Source organism: Euleptes europaea, chromosome 19, assembly GCF_029931775.1.
Source record: "Euleptes europaea isolate rEulEur1 chromosome 19, rEulEur1.hap1, whole genome shotgun sequence".
In the NCBI taxonomy this organism is placed as follows: domain Eukaryota; kingdom Metazoa; phylum Chordata; class Lepidosauria; order Squamata; family Sphaerodactylidae; genus Euleptes; species Euleptes europaea.
In genome coordinates, this window is record NC_079330.1 from 36,444,907 (window position 1) to 36,471,967 (window position 27,061).

The 27,061-nt window shown below is 46.4% G+C and overlaps 1 protein-coding gene across 2 annotated transcripts in view; it reads left to right on the forward strand.

The window, feature by feature from the left end:
* NLK (nemo like kinase) overlaps nt 1-27,061 on the forward strand; it is a 194,711-nt gene that overhangs the window by 113,533 nt on the left and 54,117 nt on the right. For both annotated transcript variants that reach the window (XM_056865424.1, XM_056865423.1), the window contains exon 4: nt 25,922-26,028. In XM_056865424.1, the coding sequence (XP_056721402.1) occupies nt 25,922-26,028 (107 nt within the window). The remainder of the gene's footprint in view (nt 1-25,921; nt 26,029-27,061) is intronic.

Genomic DNA, 27,061 nt, shown 5'->3' on the forward strand with positions numbered 1-27,061 from the left:
TCCCCACCGCCCCCCATCTGTCGGGCAGGCCTTCTGGGGGTCCTGTGGGGCCCTGGTCCACTTGCAGTCTTGGGCCCCAGGGTAGTGGGCTTCTGCCGTGGCGCCCCATCCATGGGGCGTGTCTCGCACGGGCGGTTTTCCCCACTTGTCAGCTGGCGAGCGGACCTCACGGCGGTTTTCGGGCTCCCCGGCTCGGACGCCAGGCCGAATGGTGGCGAGTTCGGTCGGTGGCGAGTTCGGTCCGCGGGGAACCGGCCCCCAGGGTGGGGTGGTTCGGGCGTCCCGGGAGCCCCGGAGGGAGGGCGACGTGGGACACCATCCTATGTAGTTGCTTCAGTGCAAGTGAAGTACATTGTCAACAGTTTTTTCATAACCAGAATTAGTCCATACAACCAGCTTTTTAACTGTCAGAGCCATGTATTGTATGCTGGCATAAGTTTATTAGGAGGGGTAGTTTGAGTTTTTCATAACAGAGGGCTCCTGTCTAGAAACCGACCACGGATTATAATGTACTCGCTCACATTTTACCAGCCTCTGCAGAACCTTAATCCTGGTATGGCAGCTCTAGCTGTTTGCCTTGCATGGTTTGCAGAAGCTAGTTAGGGATTTATTTATTTATTTTATTGCTTCCTATCTCCCCACAGAGTTAATCCACCTCTGAGCTGGTGATTCATGGTGCATTCCACATTACCATAGGCATAGCCAAGCAATACAAAGAGCTTCTGGGCAGGGTTCCAGCTGGCTCGAAACCCCAGCGCTGTCATACTTGAGCTTTGATGTATGCTCTGGTTCTGTGTGATGTCTCAACTCATAGCCAAATATCACAGTGGCCTGTTGCCCATGTAAAAGGCGCATTGCTTTTCAGCTTGTCATAGTTGTAGCTTGTTGGTGTGGTTAGGCCTATCTGAGAATATGCTTATTATTAAGACTCATGTGCTTCTGTTTGGACCAAACAGCTGTTGTGCTTCTGCCACTGCTTATGGAAGACCCTGGTACATTAATCTAAGAGCTGATAAAGCAAATGTTTTCATTTTCTTTAGTTTCCTGTGTGTGTGTGTGTGTGTGTGTGCTGATTAGATTGTAGGTAGCCAAATTTTTGCTGATTCGGTGCTATGCTCTGGAATTGCAAGGTGGGAACAGCTAAAGTGTGATTCTTGGAGCTTCATGTCACTCAGTATTTCAGCAAGATGACTACTTTTTTTAAAGTCTGGTTTGTTTGTTTTTGTTTAAATCCTTTATTGTCCTTTAGAAAGAACTTAGTTTAAAATTATATGTAAATGTAATACAATCATAATCTCTTAAAATGTATGGTCTTCTGCCAGAGAGTTAAAACTTGCTTTTCTATGAAGAATTGTGGATTAATACATGGAATGGATTTCATTGATAACCCACTCTTCTTCCATAGAACTCAATGAAGTGGGTCTTGCAATCTGTCAGCGGAAGGCGCTGAAGCTTGCAGATTTTTCTTGCATCCCCCCATCCCTTCCTATCCAGGAATCTTGATTGTTGAAGTTGTGGGATCTAATTGGATGAATAATCAATCGCAACGCTTAAGGAGATTCCAATGATGAGGGAGAAGGAGGCCAAATCACCCTCCTGCCTCTGGCATCCCAGTGTGGCCAGTCAGCTTCCCCAGTATTCCTGGAAAGAGGAAACCATCCCTGATCCTTGCACCAACGGATTGTGGGATCCAATCCAAGGCCGTATAGAGAGGCTTCCCAAGTACTCTCTTGATCTTCTGGGTCCTAACCAAACCTGGATTTCCTTTGTGTCCACATGGGTTATTTTTACTATATTTAGATTATTTATACCCCATCTTACTTTAAAAAGAAAGAAAGAAAAGAAGTAGTAACCCCAAGGCAGCTTACAGATAATAATTTTTAAATGAATGAAACACAAAAGACTAAAACTGTTATGAAAACAACAGCAGCAGCACAGTCATAAAATCAGCAGAAACATACTAATAAATAATGGCAGAATTCTGCAGAAAAACTGATAAGAATCAGCAAGAGAAGTCAGTTTAGCAACTCAAATAACCAAAATCGCTGACCACTAAATAACCACTAAAATTATTAACCAGCACAAATGGGGGGCCTCCTGCATCAGGGAGTTCCAAAGTCTGAAGACCACAGCCCAGTCACATGGACCAACCATCCATTAGGTCAAATGTAAGTATGGCTAATAGAAATCATCTTTTACTGTACAAATTATGAATGGTTTAGCATGCAAATTGCATGTCATGACTAAAACTATACAATAATTATTAGCTTCTGGAAAGTGCTGGGCTTTTGAAGTCTTCAAACAGGACGAAGTCTTATGATGAAAAGTTGAAGGAGCTGGGTATGTTTAGCCTGGAGAGGAGATAAGAGTTGATATGACAACCATCTTTAAATACTTGAAGGGCTGTCATATAGAAGATGGTGCAGAGTTGTTTTCTATTGCCCCAGAAGTTTGGACCAAAAACAACAGGTTGAAATTAAATCAAAAGAGTTTTCAGCTAGACATTAGGAAGAACTTTCTGACAGAGTGGTTCCTCAGTGGAACAGGCTTCCTCGGGAGGTGGTGGGCTCTCCTTTGGAAATTTTAAATTAGTCTAGATAGCCATCTGACAGCAATGCTGATTCTGTAAACTTAGGCAGAGGATGAGAGGGAATGCAGGAAGGGATGAGTCAGTGCTTAGCTCTTGTGGCCCCTTCATACATCGTTATAAATGTTGTGGATGAAGGAATAGAAGGGATGCTTATTAAATTTGCAGATGATACTAAATTGAGATGGTACTGCAGGTGCGGCTTGACCAATGGGGTGTACAGCGGGACAACGTCATCTTGCGATTTGGATGTTATGCAACCTGTCCTTTCATTTCCATATTTTGCTTCCACTGTAGGCATGCCCTGTCCTTCCACATGCCCTCGCCCCTTTCCAAAACCCCACTACACAACATACAAGTCAGGAGAGTCAGGTTTAGGAGACAAAGGAGGATATCAGCACTGTGTGTCTCTGAGCCAGAGCTCCCCCAAATTCTTGCTCAAGAACTCAAGCTATGCAGACTCAAGTAACCATGCGGCCATGTGGCAAGGGCATTATGTCCCCATTCTGTCCCCACTGGGGAACAAGCTACAGCCAGCCAAACCAGATGAAGGGTGACTGGTCCCCCAAAAGAGTTCCAGGAGGCAATTATTTTAGAAACTCTGGTAACAGAATGACTGAAAGCATGCAAAAAAAGAAGGGGGGGCTTTTTCTCTAAATCATGGTTCGACAAGGAATGTCTAGAGGCCAAAAGGGCTGTAATTGTAGCCTGCCACTTATAAAGAACAGCTATAGACAGCTACAGACAGAGAGGAACGTCAAGCAGCTCAACACTCTTTTCTCACACTGAAGAAAACCTATAAACAAATTGTCACTCATAAAAAGAAAGAAAACATTCAGACATTATGGAGGAGCCAGGCAGCCAAAGAGAGGAATTCCTCCCAATTCTGGAAGCTGATATCAAGACACTCATCCAAGGAGCTATCTCCCTTAGATTCGCACATTTCTCCAGCTGTAAGGGCAACTTACTTTCAGGAAATGTATAAGGATTCTTCTCTGGCCCCCTCCTTAGAGAGGATAGAGGACCTGCCCGTATGGCCCCCTGTCTCCTTAAGGGAGGCTGAATCCTTGATTGACCAACTTAGACTAGGGAAAGCCCCAGGTGCTGATTTTATTCCACCCGAACTTCTGAAGAACAACAAAGACTGGTGGGTTCCTTTCCTGGCCTCATTTTTCACCTATATAGATAGGACTGAACATATGCCAAAGGACTGGGGCAGGGCGATTGTGGTGCCATTTTTTAAGAAAGGAGAAAGGGACAATCCGGCCAACTATAGGCCTATTAGTTTCCTCAGCATTATTAGTAAATTGTATGCCAAGCACCTCCATGACAAATTTACTCACTGGCTAGATCAATTGTCGATGAACAAGCAGGCTTTAGAGAGGGTACTGCCTGATTTTACAAGATTTAATTGAAAAATATTCCTAAGGGTCCAACAGCTTTATATGCAGCCTTTATAGACCTTAAAGCAGCACTTGACTCTATTTCTAGAAACAGACTCTGGCAAAAGTTAGAACGCTCTTCTATAGATCGAAGGCTTCTATACTTGATCCGTACTCTGTATGATAACACCACCCTTCAGGTCAGATGCAGCAGACAAGGGTATCTTTGCATTCTGGCTCCTAACCTGTTTAATTACTGCATCAACAACTTAGTTGGCAACTTTAAAGACCCTGCTTTACACCCTCCAAAGCTAGCCTATCGCGATATCTCTGTCTTACTCTATGCTGACAACGCGGTCCTGCTTTCCAGGACCCCGGTGGGCCTTGAAAGAGCCATGCAGAGGCTATTGCAAAATTGTTCTGTTGAACAACTAGACATTAATTACTTAAAGACAAAAGTTATGGGTTTTGGCAATCGCCCTAAAGTACAAACATGGAGCATTAACAGTCACAAAATAGACCAGGTACTCAAGTTTAAATACTTAGGAGTAGTCTTACAAGCCTCTGGTTCTAGAAAAGCTCACAGCGATTACACAGCAGAGAAAGGGCAAAAATCTGCCTTAAACATCATTAATTTTTTAAGAACTAAGGAAGGGCATTACTTTCCAGCCGCTCTTAATCTTTAGCAAGCAAAAACACCGGCACAACTGACATATGGGACTTTACTTGGGCCACCATCATCTACCTTTGTCCCACAGGAGCTGGTTCAATCTAAATTCTTGAGAGCACCCCTCCATTTACCTCGTTGCATATCAAATGCTACTGCTAGACTGAAGGCAGGACTGGTGAGGGTGGAGGCAAGGGTTTGTACTGCTTCCATTATTCTTTGGCTTAAATTAAATCTTAACCCTCAAGGTCTACTACCCCTGCTTCTACAGGATAAGTTCTAGTCAACATGGCTAAAGACGGCCCTTAATAAAATTGGCTGCCTAAGCCTTTCTCCACCTACCCTGTTAGCCATGGGCGTAGACCAAGCATGAAGTTTCTTGAAGCAAAGGGTGGAAGACATTGAACGCCAGACAGACCTTAGAAAATCACCATTTTTTCTAGTACCTGATAAATCTAGATACATAGTCTCACCTGTGGCTTATTTTTATCATCTTGAGTCTATTAATTATAGGAACGCCTTTACCCTTGCCAGATGCCAGGCCCTGCCATCGGCTCTTTTAGAAGGGAAATATAAGAAGATCCCTAGACCAAAGAGGTTATGTCCATGTGGAACAGGGGACATTGAAACCATCGAACATGCACTGATATGTTGCCCATTCTACCATGAAGTTAGATCAAAGCTTATTTCCCCCCAACTTGGTAAATTCCCTGAAGAGTCAGTTGAGCTTTTGGCAAAGATGCTCCTATTAGGAGAAGACCCTAAGCTTACGCTCCAAACTGCCAATTTCTGCGCTGTTGCTATTAAAATACGCAGAGTTTTATTAGAGAATGATTGTTAGAATATTTTACAATTTTATCAATTTTAAGATGATAATTTTAACAAGCGGTTGCTTTTATTGATCTTACACCTTTATATGTATGGGCAGTCTGTCATTCTGCAGTGCAAAACTATTATGTCTGGAAATTTTGATGTGTTGGCACATGATTGGTCAGTCGACCATATTAATAAATTTGAATTTGACTGAGAGCATGTAGAAGACCATACACTGAACGTGAGTCAGCAGTTTGATACAGTAGCAAAAAAGGCAAATGCGATTTTGGGATGTATCGACAGATGTATAGTGGCCAGATCACGCGAAGTGATGGTATCGCTTTACTTTGCTCTGGACACATGAAGCTGCCTTATACTGAATCAGACCCTTGGTCTGTCAAAGTCAGTATTGTCTACTGAGACCGGCAGTGGCTTTCCAGGGTCTCAGGCAGAGGTCTTTCACATCACCTACTGCCTGGTCGTTTTTTAACAGGAGATGCCAGGGATTGAACCTGGAACCTTCTGCGTGCACCCACTAGTGGTAGAGCTGTAGAAATAACCTCTGGTAACAGGCCTGCACATGCGCAGTCCCAATGAGGAACATCAGTTACAGGTAGGTGCAACCCTGTTATCTGGGAGACCCAGCTTTGAATCCCCACTCTAGAAGCTCACTGGGTGTCTTTGGGCCAGTCTTACATACCCAGTCTGATCTACCTCACAGGGTTGTTATGACGATGAAATGCAGAACTGGAGAACAATGTGAGTTGCTTTGGCTCCCAAGTGGGGGAAACAATAGGTTATAAATGAAATAAATGTGTGGCTGATAAAAGGTTGATTAGTGGGTGGGAAGGAGAGAATGGAGTCGGTAAAGGAGAAAGGATATAGGGGCTGCCAGAAGGAGGGAAAGATGAAATAGTGGGGGAGGAGATGCAGGGGGAAATGAGATGTTCCTGCAAGTCATAGAATCATAAACTTGGAAAGTATCACCAGGGTCATCGAGTCCAAACCCCCGCACAATGTAGGAAATTCACAACTGCCTCCCCCCCACACCTCCAGTGACCCCTACTCCATGCCCAGAAGATGGCAAAAAAAAAAAAAAAACCCTCCAAGATCCCTGGCCAATCTGGCCTAGAGGAAAATTGCTTCCTGATCCCAAAGTGGCAATCTGCATTACCCTGGCCATGAGAGCCAAACACTGATGCAACCCTTCCTGCCCTCCCTCTCATGATCTGCCTAAGTTCACAGAATCAGCATTGCTGACAGATGGCCGTCTAACCTCTACTTAAAAACCTTCAAAGAAGGCCCACCACCTCCCAAGGAAGCCTGTTCCACTGAGGAACCGCTCTCACTGTCAGAAAGTTCTTCCCAATGTTTAGCCGGAAACTCTTTTGATTTACTTTCAACCCGTTGTTTCTCGTCCGACTTTCTGGGGCAACAGAAAACAACTCGGCACCATCCTCTATATGACAGCCCTTCAAATACTTATATCACCTCTCAGTCGTCTCCTCTCCAGGCTAAACATACTGAGCTCCTTCAACCTTTCCTCATAGAACTTGGTCTTCAGACCCCTCACAACTTTGTTGCCCTCTCCCCCAGATCTTTAAGAAACAGACATTTAGAGCTCCTATCGGATATAATGGCTAATTTATCTGCAAGCATGGCTAGGTTTGCTAGGCTAGCAATTAAAATCAGGCAGAGTTTGCTTAAGAACCTACAATAGCCAAGGAAATAGAGAATGAATATTGTTTGAACCTACAGATGGAATGCATGTTTAGTTATTTATTTTTCTTTCTAGTTTTAGACTCTGTAATTTTAGGATATTATCAAGCATTCTAATTTTACACATTTAGTATTTGTTTGGATATTAATTAGTTATGCACCTTGATAATCTTGCCATTTTTAACCATTTTAACCATTTATTTTAATAGCAAATCTATTTTGTATTTGTTTTTATCCTATACTATTTAACTATGCAAATTTGTTTTATTTGATGGTCTATGACAGCAAATAAATTATTGATTGAATTATTGAACTTTGTTGCCCTCCTCAACACGTTCCAGCTTTTCTATATCCTTCTTAAATTGTAGTGCTTAAGACTGAACACAATACTCTAGGTCAGGGGTGGGGAACATCCGGCCTGTGGGCAGTATAAGGCCCACAAAATCATTTGGTCTGGCCCTTCGTGGGTCCTGGCAGACCTGTAGCTCAGAAGGATCTAAGACTGGCGATCTGCCCCCTCCCACGGACAAGAATAGCCTCTATTCAAGGCGGATGTGAGGGTTTTTTGCCGAGAAAAGGAACCCTTTTTCCCCCTTGCAGAAGAGTCGTTAGCTATGGAGCTGCTAGGACCACCCAAGAAACTGTGCTAACCCTTTCCCACACGGGCCGTGGAGAAATGTATTCCCTCTGTACTACAAGAGGGCTGGGGGTGGAAGTAACGACAATGGAGGGGTTAAAGAGGGCAGGGCCAGAATGCGCAGGGGCTAGGTCTTAGCCAGTGTGTCCTCATTTCATCCCTGCAGGCAGAGGAAGCAGGAGCCAACTGTAGAATCCTGCCCCGACCATGCGGAGCAGGAGCAACTTCAGCGTGCGGCTGGATGGCTATGCCCAGCTAGTGCAACAGACCATCCTGTGCCACCAGGTGGGCGAGTGCGCCACTGGTTGGATGCCTGCCTACTTGCCTGCGCTGGGGGGTCATCTGGGGCAGCTGCCTGCTTGGGGCTTGATCGGTACCCCCTCTCCCTTCTGGTTTTTCCCCCTCTAAGTCCTGCAAAAGACCCGTAGGGCAGGAAAGCGCCGGATCAGGGCTTCTTCGCTTACAAGCCCTGAGTGGCTTGTCGCTCACTCCGTCTTGTGTTTGCTGCCCTGCCTGAATCTCTCAGGCCCAGCTGGGGACGGCAGAGCTCAAAAGCAAGTCTCTCTACGTGGCAGATGCTCAGAGCCGTCTCCAGTTGTGCCTCTTGGCGAAATGTTTGACCAAGAGCCAGCGCAGGTTTCTCAAGAACAAGTCACGTCAGACTAATCTTATCTCCTTTTTTGAGAAAGTTACTACCTTGCTGGATCAGGGGAATGCTGTAGACATAGTTTATCTTGATTTCATTAAGGTGTTTGATAAGGTTCCACATAGTATTCTAGTTGACAAATTGGGAAAATTTGGTTTAGATCCTATTACTGTTAGGTGGATCTGTAACTGGTTGGCAGATCACACCCAAAGAGTGCTTGTTAATGGTTCCTCATCCACTTGGAGAGGTGACTAGTGGAGTGCCTCAGGAATCTGTGCTGGGCCCTGTGTTGTTCAACATCTTTATAAATGATTTGGATAAAGGAATAGAGGGGATGCTTATTAAATTTGCAGATAATACTAAATTGGGAGGGGTAGCAAATACAGTAGAAGACAGAGCCAGGATACAAGATGATCTTGATAGGCTTGAGAACTGGGCTAAAACTAATAAAATGCACTTCAACAAAGATAAATGTAAAGATCTACATTTAGGTAGGAAAAATCCAATGCATAATTATAGGATGGGGGAGACTTGTCTGAGTAGTAGTGTGTTCGAAAAGGATCTTGGGGTCTTAGTGGACCAAACACTGAACATGAGTCAGCAGTATGATGCGGTAGCTAAAAAGGCAAATACGATCTTGGGCTGCATCAACAGAAGTATAGTGTCCAGATCACGCGAAGTGCTGGTATCGCTTTACTCTGCTCTGGTTAGATCTGACCTAGAGTACTGTGTTCAGTTTCGGGCACCGCAATTTAAGAAAGATGTAGACAAGCTGGAACGTGTCCAGAGGAGGGCAACAAAGATGGTGAGTGGTCTGGAGACCAAGTCCTATGAGGAAAGGTTGAAGGAGCTGGGTATGTTTAGCCTGAAGAGGAGAAGACTGAGAGGCGATATGATAACCATCTTCAAGTACTTGAAGGGCTGTCACAAAGAGGGAATGCCAAGTTGTTTTCTGTTGCCCCAGAAGGTTGGACCAGAAACAATGGGTTGAAATTAAATCAAAAGAGTTTCATTAAATCAAAAGAGACATTAGGAAGAATTTTCTACCAGAGTGGTTCCTCAGTGGAACAGGCTTCCTTAGGAGGTGGTAAGCTTTCCTTCCCTGGAGGTTTTTAGGAAGAGGTTAGATGGCGATCTGTCAGCAATGCTGATTCTATAACCTTAAGCGGATGATGAGTGGGAACGCATCTTGGTCATCTTCTGGGCATGTAGTGGGGGTCACTGGGGGTGGAGGTAGTTATAGGTTTCCTGTATTGTGCAGGGGGTTGGACTAGATGGCCCTGTTGGTCCCAACTCTATGATTCTATGAAACATAGCAGGCTAATTTTTAAGTTGATAATTTTGTATGGCCCGCAAATGATGTTATAAATATCCAGATGGCTTTCCCACCCCTGCTCTAGGTGAAGTCTAACCAGGGTTAGGGTTGGGGAGGGGCCATGGCTCAGTGGTAGAGCACCTGCTTGGCATGCAGAAGGTCCCAGGATCAATCTGAGGACAACTTGGTGATCTTGGGAAGTCGTCATGGATTTGACCCTAACAGATATTGTCCCCAACTGGAAAAGTGGATGGATGTGAGCAAGATGCAATTCAACAAGGATAAGTGCAGAGTTCTACATCTGGCTAACAAAAATGAGAAGCACATATACTAGATGGGGGATATACCTCTGGATAGCCGTGTGTGTGTAAAAGATCTTGGGGTGCTGATGGACTGTAAGCTACATATGAGCAGTCAGTGATGCAGCAGCAGAAAAGGCGAATGCGGTCTTGGGATAGAGGAACAGGGACATCACATCCAAATTGTGAGATTTCACAGTCCCGCTGTACACTGCATTGTTCAGGTTGCACCTAGAGTACTGTGTGTAGTGCTGGAGGCCTCACTTTTAAAAGGATGTGGACAGAATGGAGCAGGTGCAGAAGAGAGTGACAAGGATGATCAGGGCCTGGAGACCAAGCCCTAAGAAGAAAGGCTGAGGGAGTTGGGTATGTTTAGTCTGGAGAATAGGAGGTTGAGGGGGGACATGATTGCTCTCTCTAAGTATTTGAAGGGCTGTCACTTAGAGGGAGGGCAGGGAGCTGTTCCTGTTGCCAGCAGATAGGACTCACAATAATGGGTTTAAATTGTGGGCGGAAAGGTACCGGCTGGATATTAGGAAACATTTTTTAGAGTAAGAGTTGTTCCTTAGAGCACAATCTCTCTCTCTCTTTTAATACATAAATTCAATGCCTCTGTGCCTGATATAATGCCTTTTTATTAAGTGATAGGGATCCCAAAGCTACACTGGCAGTGGCAAAATTTCTCTCAGTCCTTATATCCCCCCAACATTAGATTCAAAACTATGCTGCTCAAGATCAGTGGATCAAGGAGCTTCTAAGGGATAAAGGAAAGGAAAGTAAGAGTTGTTCAGCAGTGGAATCAGCTGCCTAGGGAGGTGCCCTCACTGGCAGTCTTTAAGCAGATGCTGGATGAACACGTCAGGGATGCTCTAGGCTGATCCTGCATTGAGCAGGGGGTTGGACTAGATGGCCTTTATGGCCCTTTCCAGCTCTATGATTCTATGTTTTTAATTCACAAATACATAATGTGAATCACCCCTATAAGTTGCAGTGTATCCTGTACTAAAAGAGCATTTAGCAAGAGGGTGAATCGGAATAAAACTGTTTCCTTCATGAACACTCTGGGGGTTACCGCACTTGTTTTCCCAGAGATGTATTAAGAGTTTGAAAATGTTATAAAAAATACTGTTCGCACTTTCTATGTATTCCCAGCAATGTATTAAGAGTTTGAAAACGTTATAAAAAATACTGTTTGCACTTTGGCCCCTTTAGCTGTGAAGACGTCTTCCAACCATTTATAAGCCATGGTATCCAAAAACCCTTTTAAAGCGATGTATTTTATAACATTTTCAAACTCTTAATACATTGCTGGGAATACAAAGTGCGGTAACCCCCTATGTTCAGTGTAGTGTTATACCAAAATACTTGTGAAACACTGATCCTTAAGGTCAGGCTTTTAGAAACACTACAGCTGAAATGGGAGATCTTCTGTCACGCCAAAAAGCATTGTTTGCCTTTGTGCTGCATGGCCATTGAGGGGACAATAGGCCCCTAATGGGCAGTTCATTGCTGGAATGACAAATGTCCCACCTGTAGAGAACTGAAATTCATTTGCTATAGATCGTGTTTGGCAGACTGCATGAGAGAAAGCTAAAAGCAACTATTGAGTTGGGGGGTGGGGCAGTTTAGGGTTTGTAGAGATCTTTCTCGCTGTGAATATGCTATTGCCTTTGTGCTTGTGCCTACTCCCCTGTAAAACCCGCTTGGTCTGTCAGTTGTGAAAATAGTGTCGTGAGGGTCCTGTACCTTTAGTTTTCTTTGATTTGATAAGAGAATCCGTACCTTGGGAAGTACTTAACTTGGCATCTGTCAAGGAAGGGGAGCATGAAACACTTTGTGATTTCTCAGCGTTTTGGTTTCGTTGTCAATGTGGCATAATCTGTTACCTTCAACAAGTCTCTAAGCCATTGCAAATTAAGGACCTTGTTTTTTCCTTGACGATTGTTCTGATGCAAATTGGTGTATTGCATACTTCTGATTTTATGCAGCAACTTAGCTGTTGCTGTTAGAAGTGTTCTCTGTCTAGGCTGGCTGTTCAGTTTGGTGTTGTTCCTAGAGCAGTGATGCCCAACCTTTTAGAGACCGAGCGCCCAAACTGCAACCCAAAACACACTTATTTATCGCAAAGGCCCAACACGGCAATTTAACCTGAATACTGAGGTTTTAGTTTAGAAAAAACAACTCATACATTAACATCCCCACTTCATCCCATGCAAGTGGAGTCGCTCTGCACATGATTGCCCGGCCAGCCGGTCTCCGGGGGGCGCGCCCCTCACCTTATAGAGCGCGTAGTGCAGGTACAGGTAAGGGGTGTGTCGCTAGAAGTCGTGCAGGGTCTCGGCCGGCGGGTAGCGGAGCTGGAAGATGGGCAGGCCGCACTTGCAGTGCCGCAGGCAGGAGGCGCGCCACAGGACGCCCCCGAAGACCTCCAGCTGAGCCAGCCCCTTGTCCGGCGCCGGGGCCCATCTCTCCAAAGGCCAGCTCCCCGAGCCAGGGCTCCCCCGACGCCTCGCTTCCGCTGCACTCCTGGTGGCAGTGCGCCTTGCTGTCACGCAGCAGGCGGTGGAGGCGCAGGCTGGCCTCCAGGGCGTGGTCGCTCTCCTTCCAGCCCTCGTCCTTGTACTGCTCCAGCACATAGGCGTGTTGCAGCAGCTTGGCCGCCGGGAAGCCACGGAAGCTGCACTTCTTGTACTATGCGCCGGCCAGGGCGGCCAGCAGCAGCGGCAGCAGCAGCCCCCGGCTTCGCCACTCCATGCCCGCCTCACTCGGAGGCCCATCGGGAGGCTCCGGGAAGCAGGGGGGAAAGGAAGGCGGGAGGCAGACCCGGGCAGATCCCGCAGGGTCTTAGTGCGGTGGGTGGGCGAGGAGAGGAACCAAATGACCAAAACGCACAGGAGGTTTTGCCTTGGATTTGCAACTCCCTAGATGTGCTGGGGCGACGGCGCATGTGCCCACAGAGAGGGCTCTGCGTGCCCCCTCTGGCATACGTGCCATAGGTTCGCCACCACTGTCCTAGAGCAATCTCCTTTGCCTTCCAGCTATGATACTTTCCATCTAAATGTGGGGGAACTGACACTCACCAAAACTTGTTTTCATTATATGCTCCAACTTTCAGCTTTAAAGGGGGGGGGGAGGGAGAGAATCCCTAAAATTTCCAGCACAGAAAAAAAAAGCACATGGGCGCTGGCCATTCGAGGCGCCAGCTGCTTAAGTGATTACTGCAATTTAGAAAAGGGGCCATCAAGCAAGGCCTGCTTTTGCTCTGGTTTTTAGGTGCCCTTGTTAAATTATCCAGAGACAATCATCAGGTAGTTGCTGTTTTAAGATAATGGCACCTCTGAGCCCTTGTCGAAAGCTTTAAAAAATGCACAGCAGACCCGGAGCTGTGCAGGTGTCATTCTGGGCCCTCGTTTAATTTAAGCTGCTTTAGTTGGCATGGCAACTAGTTGAGACATCTGGGAGACATTCTGCTCAGGATTGAGGTTGAGGAGGATTTAGGTGGAAGAGCCAAATGACATTATACTATAATGTGCAGAGTGCTGCAGGTGGCATTCTGCAAGTGTGTGAGAGACTGAAAAAAACGGGGTAGGGAAAAAACCTCTACATAAAAGTTGAAAGAATGCTAATAGTGTGTGCTCTCAGTCAAACCTACCTGACAGCTTTGTTGTGAGGATAAAATGAGGAAGGAGAGATTCGTATATACCAGCCTGAGCTCTTGGTGGGAGGGAGAGATAAAAGTTCCACAGAACACTTTTGACATTTTGCTGTAAGGGCATCATTGGCAAGCAACACAGCACCAAAGATCTTGCAGAAATGTCGCACATTTTGCGCTGAGCTGCTTGCCTCATGCCACGATACGCCAGCTAGAACTCCTTGATGTAGTAGGCGCAAATCAGCCTCTGAAACACCAGAATAGCTGGTGGATTCAGACAACAGACAGCTCAAGTTGCGTTTGAAGATGGATTTTCGGGCTCACCTGTAGCCTTTAGCTGATCACGCTCAACCTAATATACCTCCCAGGTTTGTAAGGATATGATTGAGTGCAGAAGCCGTCACCTCTGCTGGGCTCTTGGGAGATAGTGGGGGGAACTCTAAATAGGGGAAATCTCTAAGATATCAAGTAAGTGTTATGCCTAGGAGGAGAGACAAAAGAATTGGCCCAAAGCAATGCAGTAAGCTTCAGGGTGCTACAGGATTTTTACTAAGCCTCCATGCCATAACTCATCATTCTAGTCCAGTGATACTCAGTGGCTCTGCTGGGCACTGTTCCGCAATGGGGTACCTGCCCCATGTTTCAGGAAAGTGGGCAAGGCCCTTGCATGGTAGGGCTTGAGATGGGCAGGTGATTCCCACCTTGAAAGCCACCTCTGGAGGGACAGAGGATGGGTAAGCATCAAGCGTCCCTGGAGTGTGGGCATGCCAGGGGTGGCTTCTCTGCAGCCTCGGCACCCAGGCAGCTGCCAGGAGGGGAGCAAGCTGGTGGCAGAGAAGAGAGAGTGAAACCACCATGGCAGTCACACAGGAAAGGAAGGAGTGAGCTGCAGTAGGTGGTGGGTGGTTCCTGTCTCCTGGGCCAGCTTTCTCTCCTCTGGGCACTTCGGCCACACCTCTGCGGTCTCCCTCTCCAACCTGAGCTGCTGTGCTGAGGAGTGTGCGAGAAGGTGGGGGGGATGGAGTGAGAGGCACACGGGCCTCTTGGCAGGCGAGGCTTCGCAGGGCTGCTGCCTTCTCTCTCCTGCCTGGCAGGAGGAATGGTCCGTGGCCATTGGGCTCTTTCTGGAGCTGTGAGCCTTGTGCCAGGGAGAGACCAAGGAGGCAGTGAGGGAAGTCGAGAGCTCGGGGTGGGCAGAGGGGGGAAGAGACATCCCTGCATGTTCGGATGTACTCTGGTGATTAAAAAGCACCCAGTTATGTATTTAATATTAGTGGCTGTATCTTATATTATTTTGTTTTGCCTTTGGTGGGGTGTTTGGTGTTTGTTTTGTGTTTGGTGGCACACAGAGCATACAACAGTCATTGTGGTTCTTTTGGCTGATGGTAATTGTGAATGAATTGTGAATTGTAAAATATGGCATTGGAGGAGAGTTTTATGGATACAATGGATTGCCAAAAAGATAAATCAGTGGGTTCTAGATCAAATCAAGCCTGCCCTAGAAGCTAAAATGAGTACACTGAGGCCATCGTACTTTGGTCACATTATTAGAGAAGACAAGAGTCATTAGAAAAGACAATAATGCTAGGCAGAGTTGAAGGCAGCGAGATAATGCTAGGCAGAGTTGAAGGAAAAGAAAAAGACCCAACTTGAGATGCATTGACTCAATCAAGGAAGCCACGGCCCTCAGTCTGCAAGACCTGAGCAAGGTTGTTAACAATAGGATATTTTGGAGGTCATTAATTCATAGGGTCACCATAGGTCAGAAGCAACTTAATGGCACTACACACACACACACACACACACACAATTATGAATGTGGCTCTTTGTGAGCTGCAGGAGTATCACAGTTCTAGCCACTGCATCGCACTGGCTTTCACAGCTACACTGCTTGATGGCTCACTGTTGTATAGGTGACCTGCCTCTATTGAAAAATCCTGTTTAAGGTGACAGAAAGTGGGAAAAGGTTCTGTGTGTATTCAAGTGTTGAAATACTCTGTGATGAGCATGTGTTTAGAGTCACTGATTGCTTCATGCATCGTGGTTGAGCCCTGGCTGTCAAAGGTGGCTCTGGGAGAGGCTGCTTATGTGAATGCAGCTTTCATCTGCGTGGCTTCTATGCAGTCCCAGGCCAGCCACGGATAAGATTTGTCAGCTTCTAGCAAAATCGAAAGTGAGAGTGCTCCCCCTCCCCTCGGGGCATGCAGCCTTCCCACCTAACGGTCACATGACCCAGGGGGAGGGAGCACTCTCCCCTCCAGTTCTCTTTCTGCCGCCACGGAGAGAGAACGTGTCTTTAGCTTCTCTTCATTATGGAGTCTATGAAGGCTCCTCTCTTCAAGAAATAATTAAGTCCGATTGTCACAGAAAAATTGCCTTCCTCATGTAAGAGTTGTGCTAGATCACTCAGAGGGCTTTGAAGACTCGGCCTGATCACTTTTACATGGAGTCCTCGATATGGTTAACCTTGAGGAAAGTTTCCCGTTCGGAATCTAGGCAAGACATCTGAGGTATGTCTGGCCGAGACAAATCCTCCCTTCGGACCTCTAAGCGGTGAAAACCCTCATTAAACCGGCCAAGTTTTCTTGCCCCCGTCACTCGGAACGCGGAGTCGCCTCGGCACCAACCCACACCGGCACACCTCGGTACCGATCGGCATCTAATTCACCTCGGCATCTCCCATCATCGTCGATGTCTCTTGGCGCCGAGCGACGACATCTACGGAACTTGAGGATACGTCTCATGATTCCCTGGTTAACCCCTCTGCTGGTTCAGAGTGGGTCCCAGGATGCCCTGGTCCCAGGGTGCCCTGGTTAGCCCCTGTGCTCCTGTCCAGAGAGGGTCCCAGGATGAGCAACAGCTCCACATTCGATTCCTTTTGCAGCCGCATAAGGGTGTTGCTATTCCGACTCCGGACAAGCGGTGCCCACGGCCTCTCAGCTCCCACGGCCTCTCGGCGCCCACAGCCTCTTGGCGACTCTCTCGGCGCCCACGGCCTCTCAGAGCCTACGGCCTCTCGGCGCCCACGGCCTCTCAGCGACCCTCTCAGCGCCCATGGCCTCTTGGAGCATACGGCCTCTTGGCGCCCACAGTCTCTCTTCGACCCTCTCGGCGCCCACGGCCTCTCGCCGCCCACTGCCTCTCAGTGACCCTCTCGGCGCCCACGGCCTCTCAGCGACCCTCTCGGCGCCTCGGCGACCCTCTCGTCACCTCGGCACCCATGGCCTCTCGGCGCTCATGGTCTCTCGACGACCCTCTCGGCTCTCACAGCCTCTCGGAGCCTACGGCCTCTCGGCGACCCTCTCGGCGCCTCAGCACCTACGGCCTACGCTCTTGGAGCCTATGTTCTCGCCGTCGACATTCTCACCAATCCAGTTCGTCACTTGTCGACCTCTTACTCTGGGTCCAGGCGGCGTAGAGGGACCCATCGTAGCAACTCGTCCTCTACACGATCCCGCAATCATCAAAGTCGGCCACCCTGCTGCCTCTGACATAGGCACAGCGATGACTCTCGGCGCCGAGAGCCTTCTCGGAACTGTACGTTGCTGAGGCAAAGACTCGCCCTGGAGACTCTTCTAACCAAGGTGTCCTTCTACATTAAAGGATATGGTCCATTCCAAGTCCGATGCAACGGCTACTCAGGTCTCTGACTCGGAATTCCACACCTCGCAACCCTCACCTGTGGACATTGCAGGAGATACTAAATCACATCCCCTCCGGGGGATGTGAGATTATATGCAAAATTGATCCGTCTGGCTAAGGTTCTAATATATATTCCCTCCCTGACATCTCGGATAATGACCATCACGGGTATATTACTTTCCTCTGAAGCAGGTCCTGTGGTCCTTCCAATGATACAAGCATTTGGAGGTGGTGGATTCTAATCGGACCAAGCCATTTTTGGTTCCCTCTTCAACAGAGGAATTGAGAACCTTTACAAGATCTGCCGTGAGGATGGTGATTTTCCGTACCAGTAGCCTGACCCAAATTTTATGGTGGTCGAAGCCCTGTCGGGCAAATATAAATCGTGTTCACATTGGTTCTTGTAGGTTATCCGGGCTGTGTGACCGTGGTCTTGGTATTTTCTTTCCTGACGTTTCGCCAGCAGCTGTGGCAGGCATCTTCAGAGGAGTAACACTGAAGGACAGTTTCTCTCAGTGTCAAGTGTGTAGGAAGAGTAATATATAGTCAGAAAGGGGTGTGGTTGAGCTGAGTCATTGTCCTGCAAAAAGTATCAAAGGTAATGTGCTAATCATTGTCCTGTAAGTATCAAGATAATGTGCTAATGAGGGTGTGGTATGTTAGCACATTATCTTGATACTTACAGGACAATGATAAGCACATTACCTTTGATACTTTTTGCAGGACAATGACTCAGCTCAACCCCCCCTTTCTGACTATATATTACTCTTCCTACACACTTGACACTGAGAGACACTATCCTTCAGTGTTACTCCTCTGAAGATGCCTGCCACAGCTGCTGGCGAAACATCAGGAAAGAAAATACCAAGACCACGGTCACACAGCCCGGATAACCTACAAGAACCAATGAACTCTGACCGTGAAAGCCTTCGACAATATCGTGTTCACATTCCTTGCCCCTAACCGGGAGGGATGCAGACTGGAGACTTTACCCAAAAAAGTTTATACTTCCAGTGCCATTGGCCTTCACATTTCTATTTAATGGCAATCATGGCCAGATACTAATATGCCCTCTGGGATGGAATCTCATCTCAAATTAGTATCCTATCAGAGGATCAACGCCCATCACACTAAACTGCTTGGAGCATAAACACGACCTTCGATAGACAGCAGTTTATTGCGGCGCGTAACATTGCGGACCCTTCCAGCAAGGTCATGGATCATCCATAGTTCTTCGGAGGCATGCTGTCTTAACCAGTCCATCCTTCCGTATGACACTCGGTCTTGTATTTAGCACCTTGCCCTTGAGGGCACCTCTGTTACGTATTGGGAAACCACCCCTTGAGGGCACTTCGCTCTTCAGCGATTAAACGATGCCTTTCTTGATCGCCTCAGGAAGGATAACCGCTAAGTCCTTTGGCATCGCCCCACTGTGCCAGCTTATAGCCAAGATACTTTGGCAGCCAGTCTCAACCAAGATACCTTCCACCTCCATTCTCACTTCTGCCCAGCAGGATAGAGAGTTTTTGGGCACATCTAGACCCAGGAAGGGTCTTAGCCCATCTCTCAACCGCCCTACAAACCTAAGCAGGCGTAGCTAGATGCTCAAGTGCTTTTCACAGACCGGTTACCTGGTTGTTACACTATATGATGTCCATCACTGATGGTAATTGGGTTCTCAAAATGATAAAGCATGGATGCTTTATTAAGCTCGAGACGCTGCTTCTCTACGCTGCTTCCCTACCTCTTTCCGGCTTGCACTACGTCGCCGACACCCACCCAACTCCTACAGGAGGTTCAGGGACTTCTAGAGAAAGGGACCACCCGGGAGGTCCCCTCTGAGGATTGGGGCTACGGGTACTATTCTCGTTTCTACCTAGTTGACAAAAAGAGGGGGAGCGCCTCTCTAGACCTGGGGAATTGACGATGCTGTCAAGATGCACAAATTCATATGTTGCTCTTATGTTAAATATCCAAGGTCCTGTCACTCCCAGATGAGCAGATGTGGTTTGCCGTTGGGCTTGAGTGATGCACATTGCACATTCCAATCCACAAAGACTGTGGTCTCTGTTGCACTTTCTCTGCAAGGGCAAGCACTATGGATATGCGGTTCGCCCTTGGTCGTGCTATGGCACCTCGCACCTTCATGAGTGCTTATCTGCGGGAGTTACGCACCTGGCCCTGCAGGGATGTGTCATTTTCCATACTTAGATGTCTGGCCGATAGTCGGTTACTCAGAGCTTGCCTGTGCTAGTCAGGCAGAAGTTTTTATTTTCCGTCCTAACCGACCTGGGTCTCCTGGTCAACTATAAAAATCTCCATTGACCTCTTCTAAGGCCATAGATTCATGGTACCCACCTGCAATTGGCCACAGCTAGAGCTTACCTTCTAATACAGGGAATACGCTCCATTTGAAAGATAGTTAACCTGTTATAGGAAAGGTTCCAAACGACCCCTACAATTCTCTACTTAAGACTCATGGCTTTTCCACTGCAGTTGTTGTCTTTGCTCGTCTGCGGATGTTCCCCTTGCACGGTTTTATGACAGCATTCCAGCTGAATATTGACCCTCATTACAAAAAGCTGTCTATCCCTACATCGGTTATTGCCTCTTTGGTCTGATGGTCCTCTTGGCCGGTGTTGCCTTTTCAAACACCTGCTCCACAGGCTCATTGTTCCTGACACCTCCTTATCAGGAGGAGGAGCTCATTGTACGGCTCCTAAGGCCCATGGTGTATGGCCTGCTCAAGAGTCTACCCTGCACATTAACTTTCTTGAGCTTCATTCTATTAGGCTTCCTCTCTGTTCCTTTGCAGGGGTCCTTGAGGATCGACATGTTCAGCCCACAACGGACAGTCCCGCCCTGCACAAACAGGGAGGCACAAGGTCCATTTGCTGTGCACAGAAGCCATTCTAGTCTGGGACTGGCCATCACACATGGCTCTGCTGTCACTGCCATTCACATCGCAGGCACGAGTAACATTCTAGTAGACTTCGTAAATTATCATCTTGACAATTGTCACAAACTCACTGTAGACTCACGTTGTCTCTGTTATCTCTTCCTAATCTGGGGCACCCCGCAAATGTATCTCTTGTAACTCAGCACAATTCAGCGTGTCCTCAATTGTGCTCCAGAGCGGGGGAGAGCTCAGGCTCCATGGGGGAAGCATTCCAAATGGCTTGGTCGACCCCCCCCTTCCCCTTGCTGGGCAAGGTTCTAGCCAAGATCTGGACAGATAGGACAAGTGGCATCCTGGTGGCACCATCCGGCCCAGGAGATCTCAGTTCACGATTCTAATGCCCTGACTCAAGGTAGTACTGTTCCTCCTCAAGGTATTCCTCACATTCCTTCCAGAATCAAGCTGGCAGCATGGAAAATTCTATGTAATCTATGGTCAGATAGGGTGGCTCAGGTGCTGCTGCACGCCATTAAGTTGTCCACAAGACGTTTTTCTTGATGCCAAGCGGAAACGTTTTTCCCTGTGAATTGCTGACAATGGTTTGTCTGGAGCTGTTCCCTCCTGTTGTCAACTTTTGACTACCTCGTCGTATGTTTAACGATGCTGGACTGTTCAATCCCTCGACTACTGTTCGGCCTTTCACGCTGAGTTGGACTCTCTTTTCTGTGTTTTTTTTCACACCCAGACTCACAGAAGTTTTTTTACGGGGACATATTAACCTCTATCCCCGGGTATCTCCACCTGTTCCTCAGTGGAGCTTTCCCTTCATGTCCCAACTCATGAAACACCGTTTGAGCCTTTGGCCAACCGGGGCCTCTCTTTGCTATCCTATGAGACTGCCTGTCTGGTCACAATCACCTCGGCCAGTCGTGTCACAGATTTAACGGCTCTTTGTCGTTCCTCACCGTTTACTAAGTTTCACGCTGATTAAGTGGTGTTGAAACCCGAGCTTTCTTTCTACACAAGGTATCGTCTTACCCGTGTTATTGCCGACCCCTTCTTCCGATGCAGAGAGGGCTCTATACTTTTAAATGTACGGAGGACCCTCTCTTATTACAAAGAACCTTGTTTGCAGGGAAAACATTAATATGTTATTGCTGTAGCAACCACCGTAAGGGTCACCGAGCCTCCCAGCAGACCCTGTCCAGGTGGATTACCTCAGCCATTAGACTGTCTTATGAGAGAGCACACGTGGATTGCCCAGACATGATCAAGGCGCACTCCACAAGAGCTTACGCTGCCTCCATCGCCTTTTCGTCTAAAATTGACCTCCGAGACATCTGTCGAGAGGCTACGTCGTTGACCCCTTCTACTTTCATGAAGCACTATGTGGTCGATGTGGATTCATCTAGAGAGGCAGCAGTGGGACGTGCCGTCTTGCAGTCATGTTTCAGTGACTGTCCCACACCCACCATCTGGGCAACCGAGCTTGCTACTCTCCCAATGTGGGACTGCATAGAAGCCACGCAGATGAAAACAGAGTTTCACTTGCCTGTAACGATTGTTCATCTGGTGGATCTTCTATGCACATCCCTCCCTCCTTCCCCGCTGTGGGACCTCTCCGCAATACACATGGGTGGTTCTGTGACGGCAGGTTGGAGAACTGGAGGGGAGAGTGCTCCCTCCCCCTGGGTCATGTGACCATTAGGCGGGAAGGCTACATGCCCCGAGGGAAGGGGGAGTACTCTCACTTTCGATTTTGCTAGAAGCTGACAAATCTTATCTGTGGCTGGCCTGCGCCTGCGCAGTCCCAATGTGTTACTGCATAGAAGATCCATCAGATGAACAACAGTTACAGGCAAGTGAAACTCTGTTATCTATGTTCCCACATGGTTTGTTTATTTGAGATGCAGAGCCTCCATGTCTCCAAACCTGACAATGTGGGTTAACAGTATAAGCTGTGCTCTTTCTTTTGATGTAGGGGACATGCCTTTCCCCTCTGGGTACAAAAAGAGTATCTTCCATCACTGGTTTGTGTGAGGGTGTGATGATACAAATCTGTGATTGTGAACACATAATGATAGCTATTTTGTATCCTTTAATCTGGAAGAAAAGGTGGGGCTGTTGTTTGCCCTAGATTTCATTTTTGGAGGTTCAAAGCACTACCCTAAGTCATACCTTAAGTCCATGAACTTGGAAGGGCAATCTGCTTCTGAAATTTGTGAGGCACCAGGGAAGGGAGGCATGACCAAGAAGGTGCTTGAATCTGTTTAAAACAGAATTAAATGCTGTCCTCTTTCTTTCTCCCCTTCCCTGAACTTCTAGTGCTGTCACTGCAGAAGCAACCTGTTTCTTGAAAATCAAGATGTCCTGGGTTGCATGTCTTTCCAGGCTCTTGCCAACAACTAGGCTTGTACATCAGGGAGCTCACCCTGCCAATGATGTTGAAGCGCAAGGTGGAATCGGGCTACGTCTTTGCTCTTTTTGCCGCTATAGCCAAACCCTTTATTGCTGACAGCTGAAAAATCTCGTATGACTCAGGCAAACAGACGGTCGCTATCTGCAGTTCTGAAGGTGACTTTTTTAGCCACCTTCTCATGATGCATTAGAGAAGCAGGCAGGCTCCTTGATATAGCTCTGATTTAGCACATTTGTTGGTGTTTCTGTCACAAATTTGCATCCCCTCCTTAAATGTCAGCAGGAAGCGGATGCTGATTTTTGCATTATTGCTGCGGCTATACATCACCAGCAAGCAGTTTCATTTTCTGTGAGTGTGTCAGTCTGCCAAATGGTAGTCTTCAGTCCCTCTCCCATTCGCATCAAGCTTACCAATTAACCCTAAAAAGAAACATCTAAAATGTAAAACTTGAAAGTTTGGACTATGCGCTTATTCTGGATGCATCTCCCTATTCATGGAAGGAATAGTGGACTGTGCAGTCTCTGAACTGCTTCCCCCATGTACTTTGATCCAGGAATCTTTCTCTGTGGCCTGTGGTTACAGTCCTAAATTTCATGGTGGTGGGAAGAGGTTTCTTTCTTTCTTCATTACAATCATAGGTCAGCCAAGACAGACACACAGACAGGTTCATTAGCACATCTACATACCATAACATTTCAGAGAGAAAGTTACTACCTTGCTGGATCAGGGGAATGCTGTAGACATAGTTTATCTTGGCTTTTGATAAGGTTCCACATAGTATTCTAGTTGACAAATTGAGAAAATTTGGTTCAGATCCTATTACTGTTAGGTGGATCTGTAACTGGTTGACAGATCGCACCCAAAGAGTGCTTGTTAATGGTTCCTCATCCACTTGGAGAAGTGACTAGTGGAGTGCCTCAGGAATCTGTGCTGGGCCCTGTGTTGTTCAACATCTTTATAAATGATTTGGATAAAGGAATAGAGGGGATGCTTATTAAATTTGCAGATGATACTAAATTGGGAGGGGTAGCAAATACGGTAGAAGACAGAGCCAAGCTGCAGGATGATCTTGACAAGCTGGAGAATTGGGCTAAAACTAATAAAATGCACTTCAACAAAGATAAATATAAAGTTCTGCATTTAGGTAGGAAAAATCCAATGCATAATTATAGGATGGGGGAGACTTGTCTGAGCAGTAGTATGTGCGAAAAGGATCTTGGGGTCTTAGTAGACCAAACACTGAACATGAGTCAGCAGTGTGATGTGGTAGCTAAAAAGGCAAATATGATCTTGGGCTGCATCAACAGAAGTATAGTGTCCAGATCACGCGAAGTGCTGGTATCGCTTTACTCTGCTCTGGTTAGACCTCACCTAGAGTTCTGTGTTCAGTTTGGGCACCACAATTTAAGAAAGATGTAGACAAGCTGGAATGTGTCCAGAGGAGGGCAACATAGATGATCAGGGGTCTGGAGACCAAGTCCTATGAGAAAAGGTTGAAGGAGTTGGGTATGTGTAGCCTGAAGAGAAAAAGACTGAGAGGGGATATGATAACCATCTTCAAGTACTTGAAGGGCTGTCATACAGAGGAGGGTGCCAGGTTGTTTTCTGTTGCCCCAGAAGGTTGGACCAGAACCAATGGGTTGAAATTAAATCAAAAGAGTTTACATCTAGACATTAGGAAGAATTTTTGAACAGTTGGAGCAGTTCCTCCGTGGAACAGGCTTCCTCGGGAGATGGTAAGCTCTCCTTCCCTGGAGGTTTTTAAGATGAGGTTAGATGGCCATCTGTCAGCACTGCTGATTCTATGACTGATTCTATGACTCTATGACCTTAGGCAGTTCATGAGAGGGAGGGCAACTTGGCCATCTGGGCATGGAGAAGGGGTCATTGTGTGTGGGGGGGGTGGGGAGGTAGTTGTGAATTTCCTGCATTGTTCAGGGGGTTGGACTAGATGACCCTGTTGGTCCCTTCCAACTCTATGATTCTATGATAAGAGGCTGATTTCAATAGTACAGACAGACATAATGAATAAAAGGACTTAACCACCTGCTTCCTTGTTAAACATGTCAAGGCACAACATTTGGTTTCAAAAAATACTTATTACATTTTTATCATTCCAGGGCAGCTGACATGGTTCTCCGACCTTATTCTTCTACTTCACAACATTTTTGTGAAGGTAGGTTAGGTGGAGCAAGTGCAGCTAGCCCAAGGTCACCTGCTGAACTTTGTGGCTTGAGAGAGCCCTTGAGCCCAGTCTCTGCCGTCATGGCCCAGTGCTCTCTGACCTGTACAGCACACTGGCACAATAGAAACAGGAGCGTTAATAGATGAGCTGTCCGTTGGATTAAAGAGAAGTAGATCAGTTAAACATGAGTCAAATTGCTCAAATTAAAATCTGTCATTTGCATCTGAATAAAATTGTTCTGAACAAAAGCTTGTTTTAGATGCACATATTTTTAAAAATTGTCTTGATTAAGTAGGGCTTCTTTTCAGTTGATCAAAAGATTGTTTAAACCAAATTGACTAATGTTGCAGCTAGTCTTAACTAATAACTAATGTTAAGAGGAGCTCCAGGAGCATCACTTTCCCCTGAAATTTTACCATGCATGGATTTTTAAAAAAATGGTATTGTGGAATGCAGTGTGGTCACAATTTGAAATGTATTTATTTAGCATATTTATTTATCTAATGAGCAAGCGTTTGAAAAAAGAATAATGAAAATGTGGATGAAATTTTATTTATTTCATTGTTAAGCAAAAAAGAAAGGGGAATAGATAAAATACAAAAAGTGCTCATTATAAAGTTTCAAAAAAAGTTTCACAAAAGGAGAAAAACTATTGTTAGCAAAGCCCATCTTTCCAAAGGGAGCCATTTCATTTATATCCCACTACTCTTTTTCAGAAGGCAAACTCCAGGCGCACAGCGGTGATGGGGCCCTCGCTTGCTAGTCCAAAAGGGGAGGGGCCAGATGAGAGTTGGCCGGATGGGCTGATGAGCGAAGCCTGTCCGGGGCTTCCCTGGCTGACTCCTCCGAATTAAGGTTTGGCTCAACACTTGGGGGAGCAGGGGACCAAGGTGTAAGTGGAAATGTTGAAGCAGCTGTTCAGGTTTCCAGGAACCTGATGGCATGTTCCACATAAAAAATGAGAAGGGACCTTTCTTTCTCCATTGAGGAAGCCACACACAAGCTGAAATGGTTTGCCATTCTTCTCAGTCTCCGTTTTCCTTAACCATCACAACAAAGATACGTTGTCACAGAGTTGATGCAAAGCGACCTCCATAAGATTATCGTCTCTCCTCAGCCTCTCAGCTCGGATCATGTCAAAGTTTTCCTTTACCAGATTTTAAGAGGTAATGTCAAATGTTGTTGTTTCTTTTCCTTGCCTCCCCACTGCTCTGCAGTTGAAAGTTGAAAGCCCGCTTTCACGCTGTCGGCTATATAACGTAAATGCTGCCATCCATTATTAACTATAGAACGCGGTTGTGGTGCTTGTTGAACCAAGGCAGAAGATGTAATGTGGAGGGTGTAGAGAGATCAGAAGGTCCGAACTGGCTGCTGTGCCCAGTCTGTGGCATCTTTAGGGGATCAGTGAATTTCCCCATGAATCTTCCCCCCTCCCACCCATAAAATTAAAACAGCATTTAGGATTTAAATTTGATGTTCTACTTTATAATTTGAATTTCAGTTTGGAAGCTTTTTTTGTCAAACAGTATCTTTTTAAAAAAAAGCAAAAATCAGACTTTGATTTTTAGACAGAAAAAATAATACTAAAGCTGTATCTCTAGGCATGGTTTTCATATTATTTGTACAACTGTGTGATTAAGAATCACATGCATCACAAAATATTTTTAAATTGATCCAGTATCTAAGGGACCCTTTCAGCCAGTTTTTAATAAGGGTTTTATTTTAAATATTTCACTTTTCCAAATCAGCTAATCTCTAAAGCTTTTCACAAGTGAAAGATACGGAATAAAATAAAAATGAGTTATTACGGACCTTCTCCCACCCGTGGAGCCGTTTTCTCCAGGGGGACTGATCTCAGTCAGCTGGAAACCAGTTGTAATTCTGGGAGATCTCCAGCCACCACCTGGAGGTTGGCAACCCTAAAAGATCTTAAAGAAAGGCCTCTACGAGGCTGTGCTCCATCCATCTATTTTTATTTTATTCTATTTTATTTTAGTTCTTTGTCTGTTTGTCTTTTGTTAACTGTTTAACATAGCCTTATATTACTGAGGTCTTAGTTTTTACCTTTTCTCCCCCCTTGTTTTGGTTTTTGTTACTCCCACCCGTGGGGTGGCATCATTTATCATGGAAACCAAAAGCTTCTGACTATCTTATAGCAACACATTAGCCACTAGCTAAACCACAAGGCTGTATCAAGAA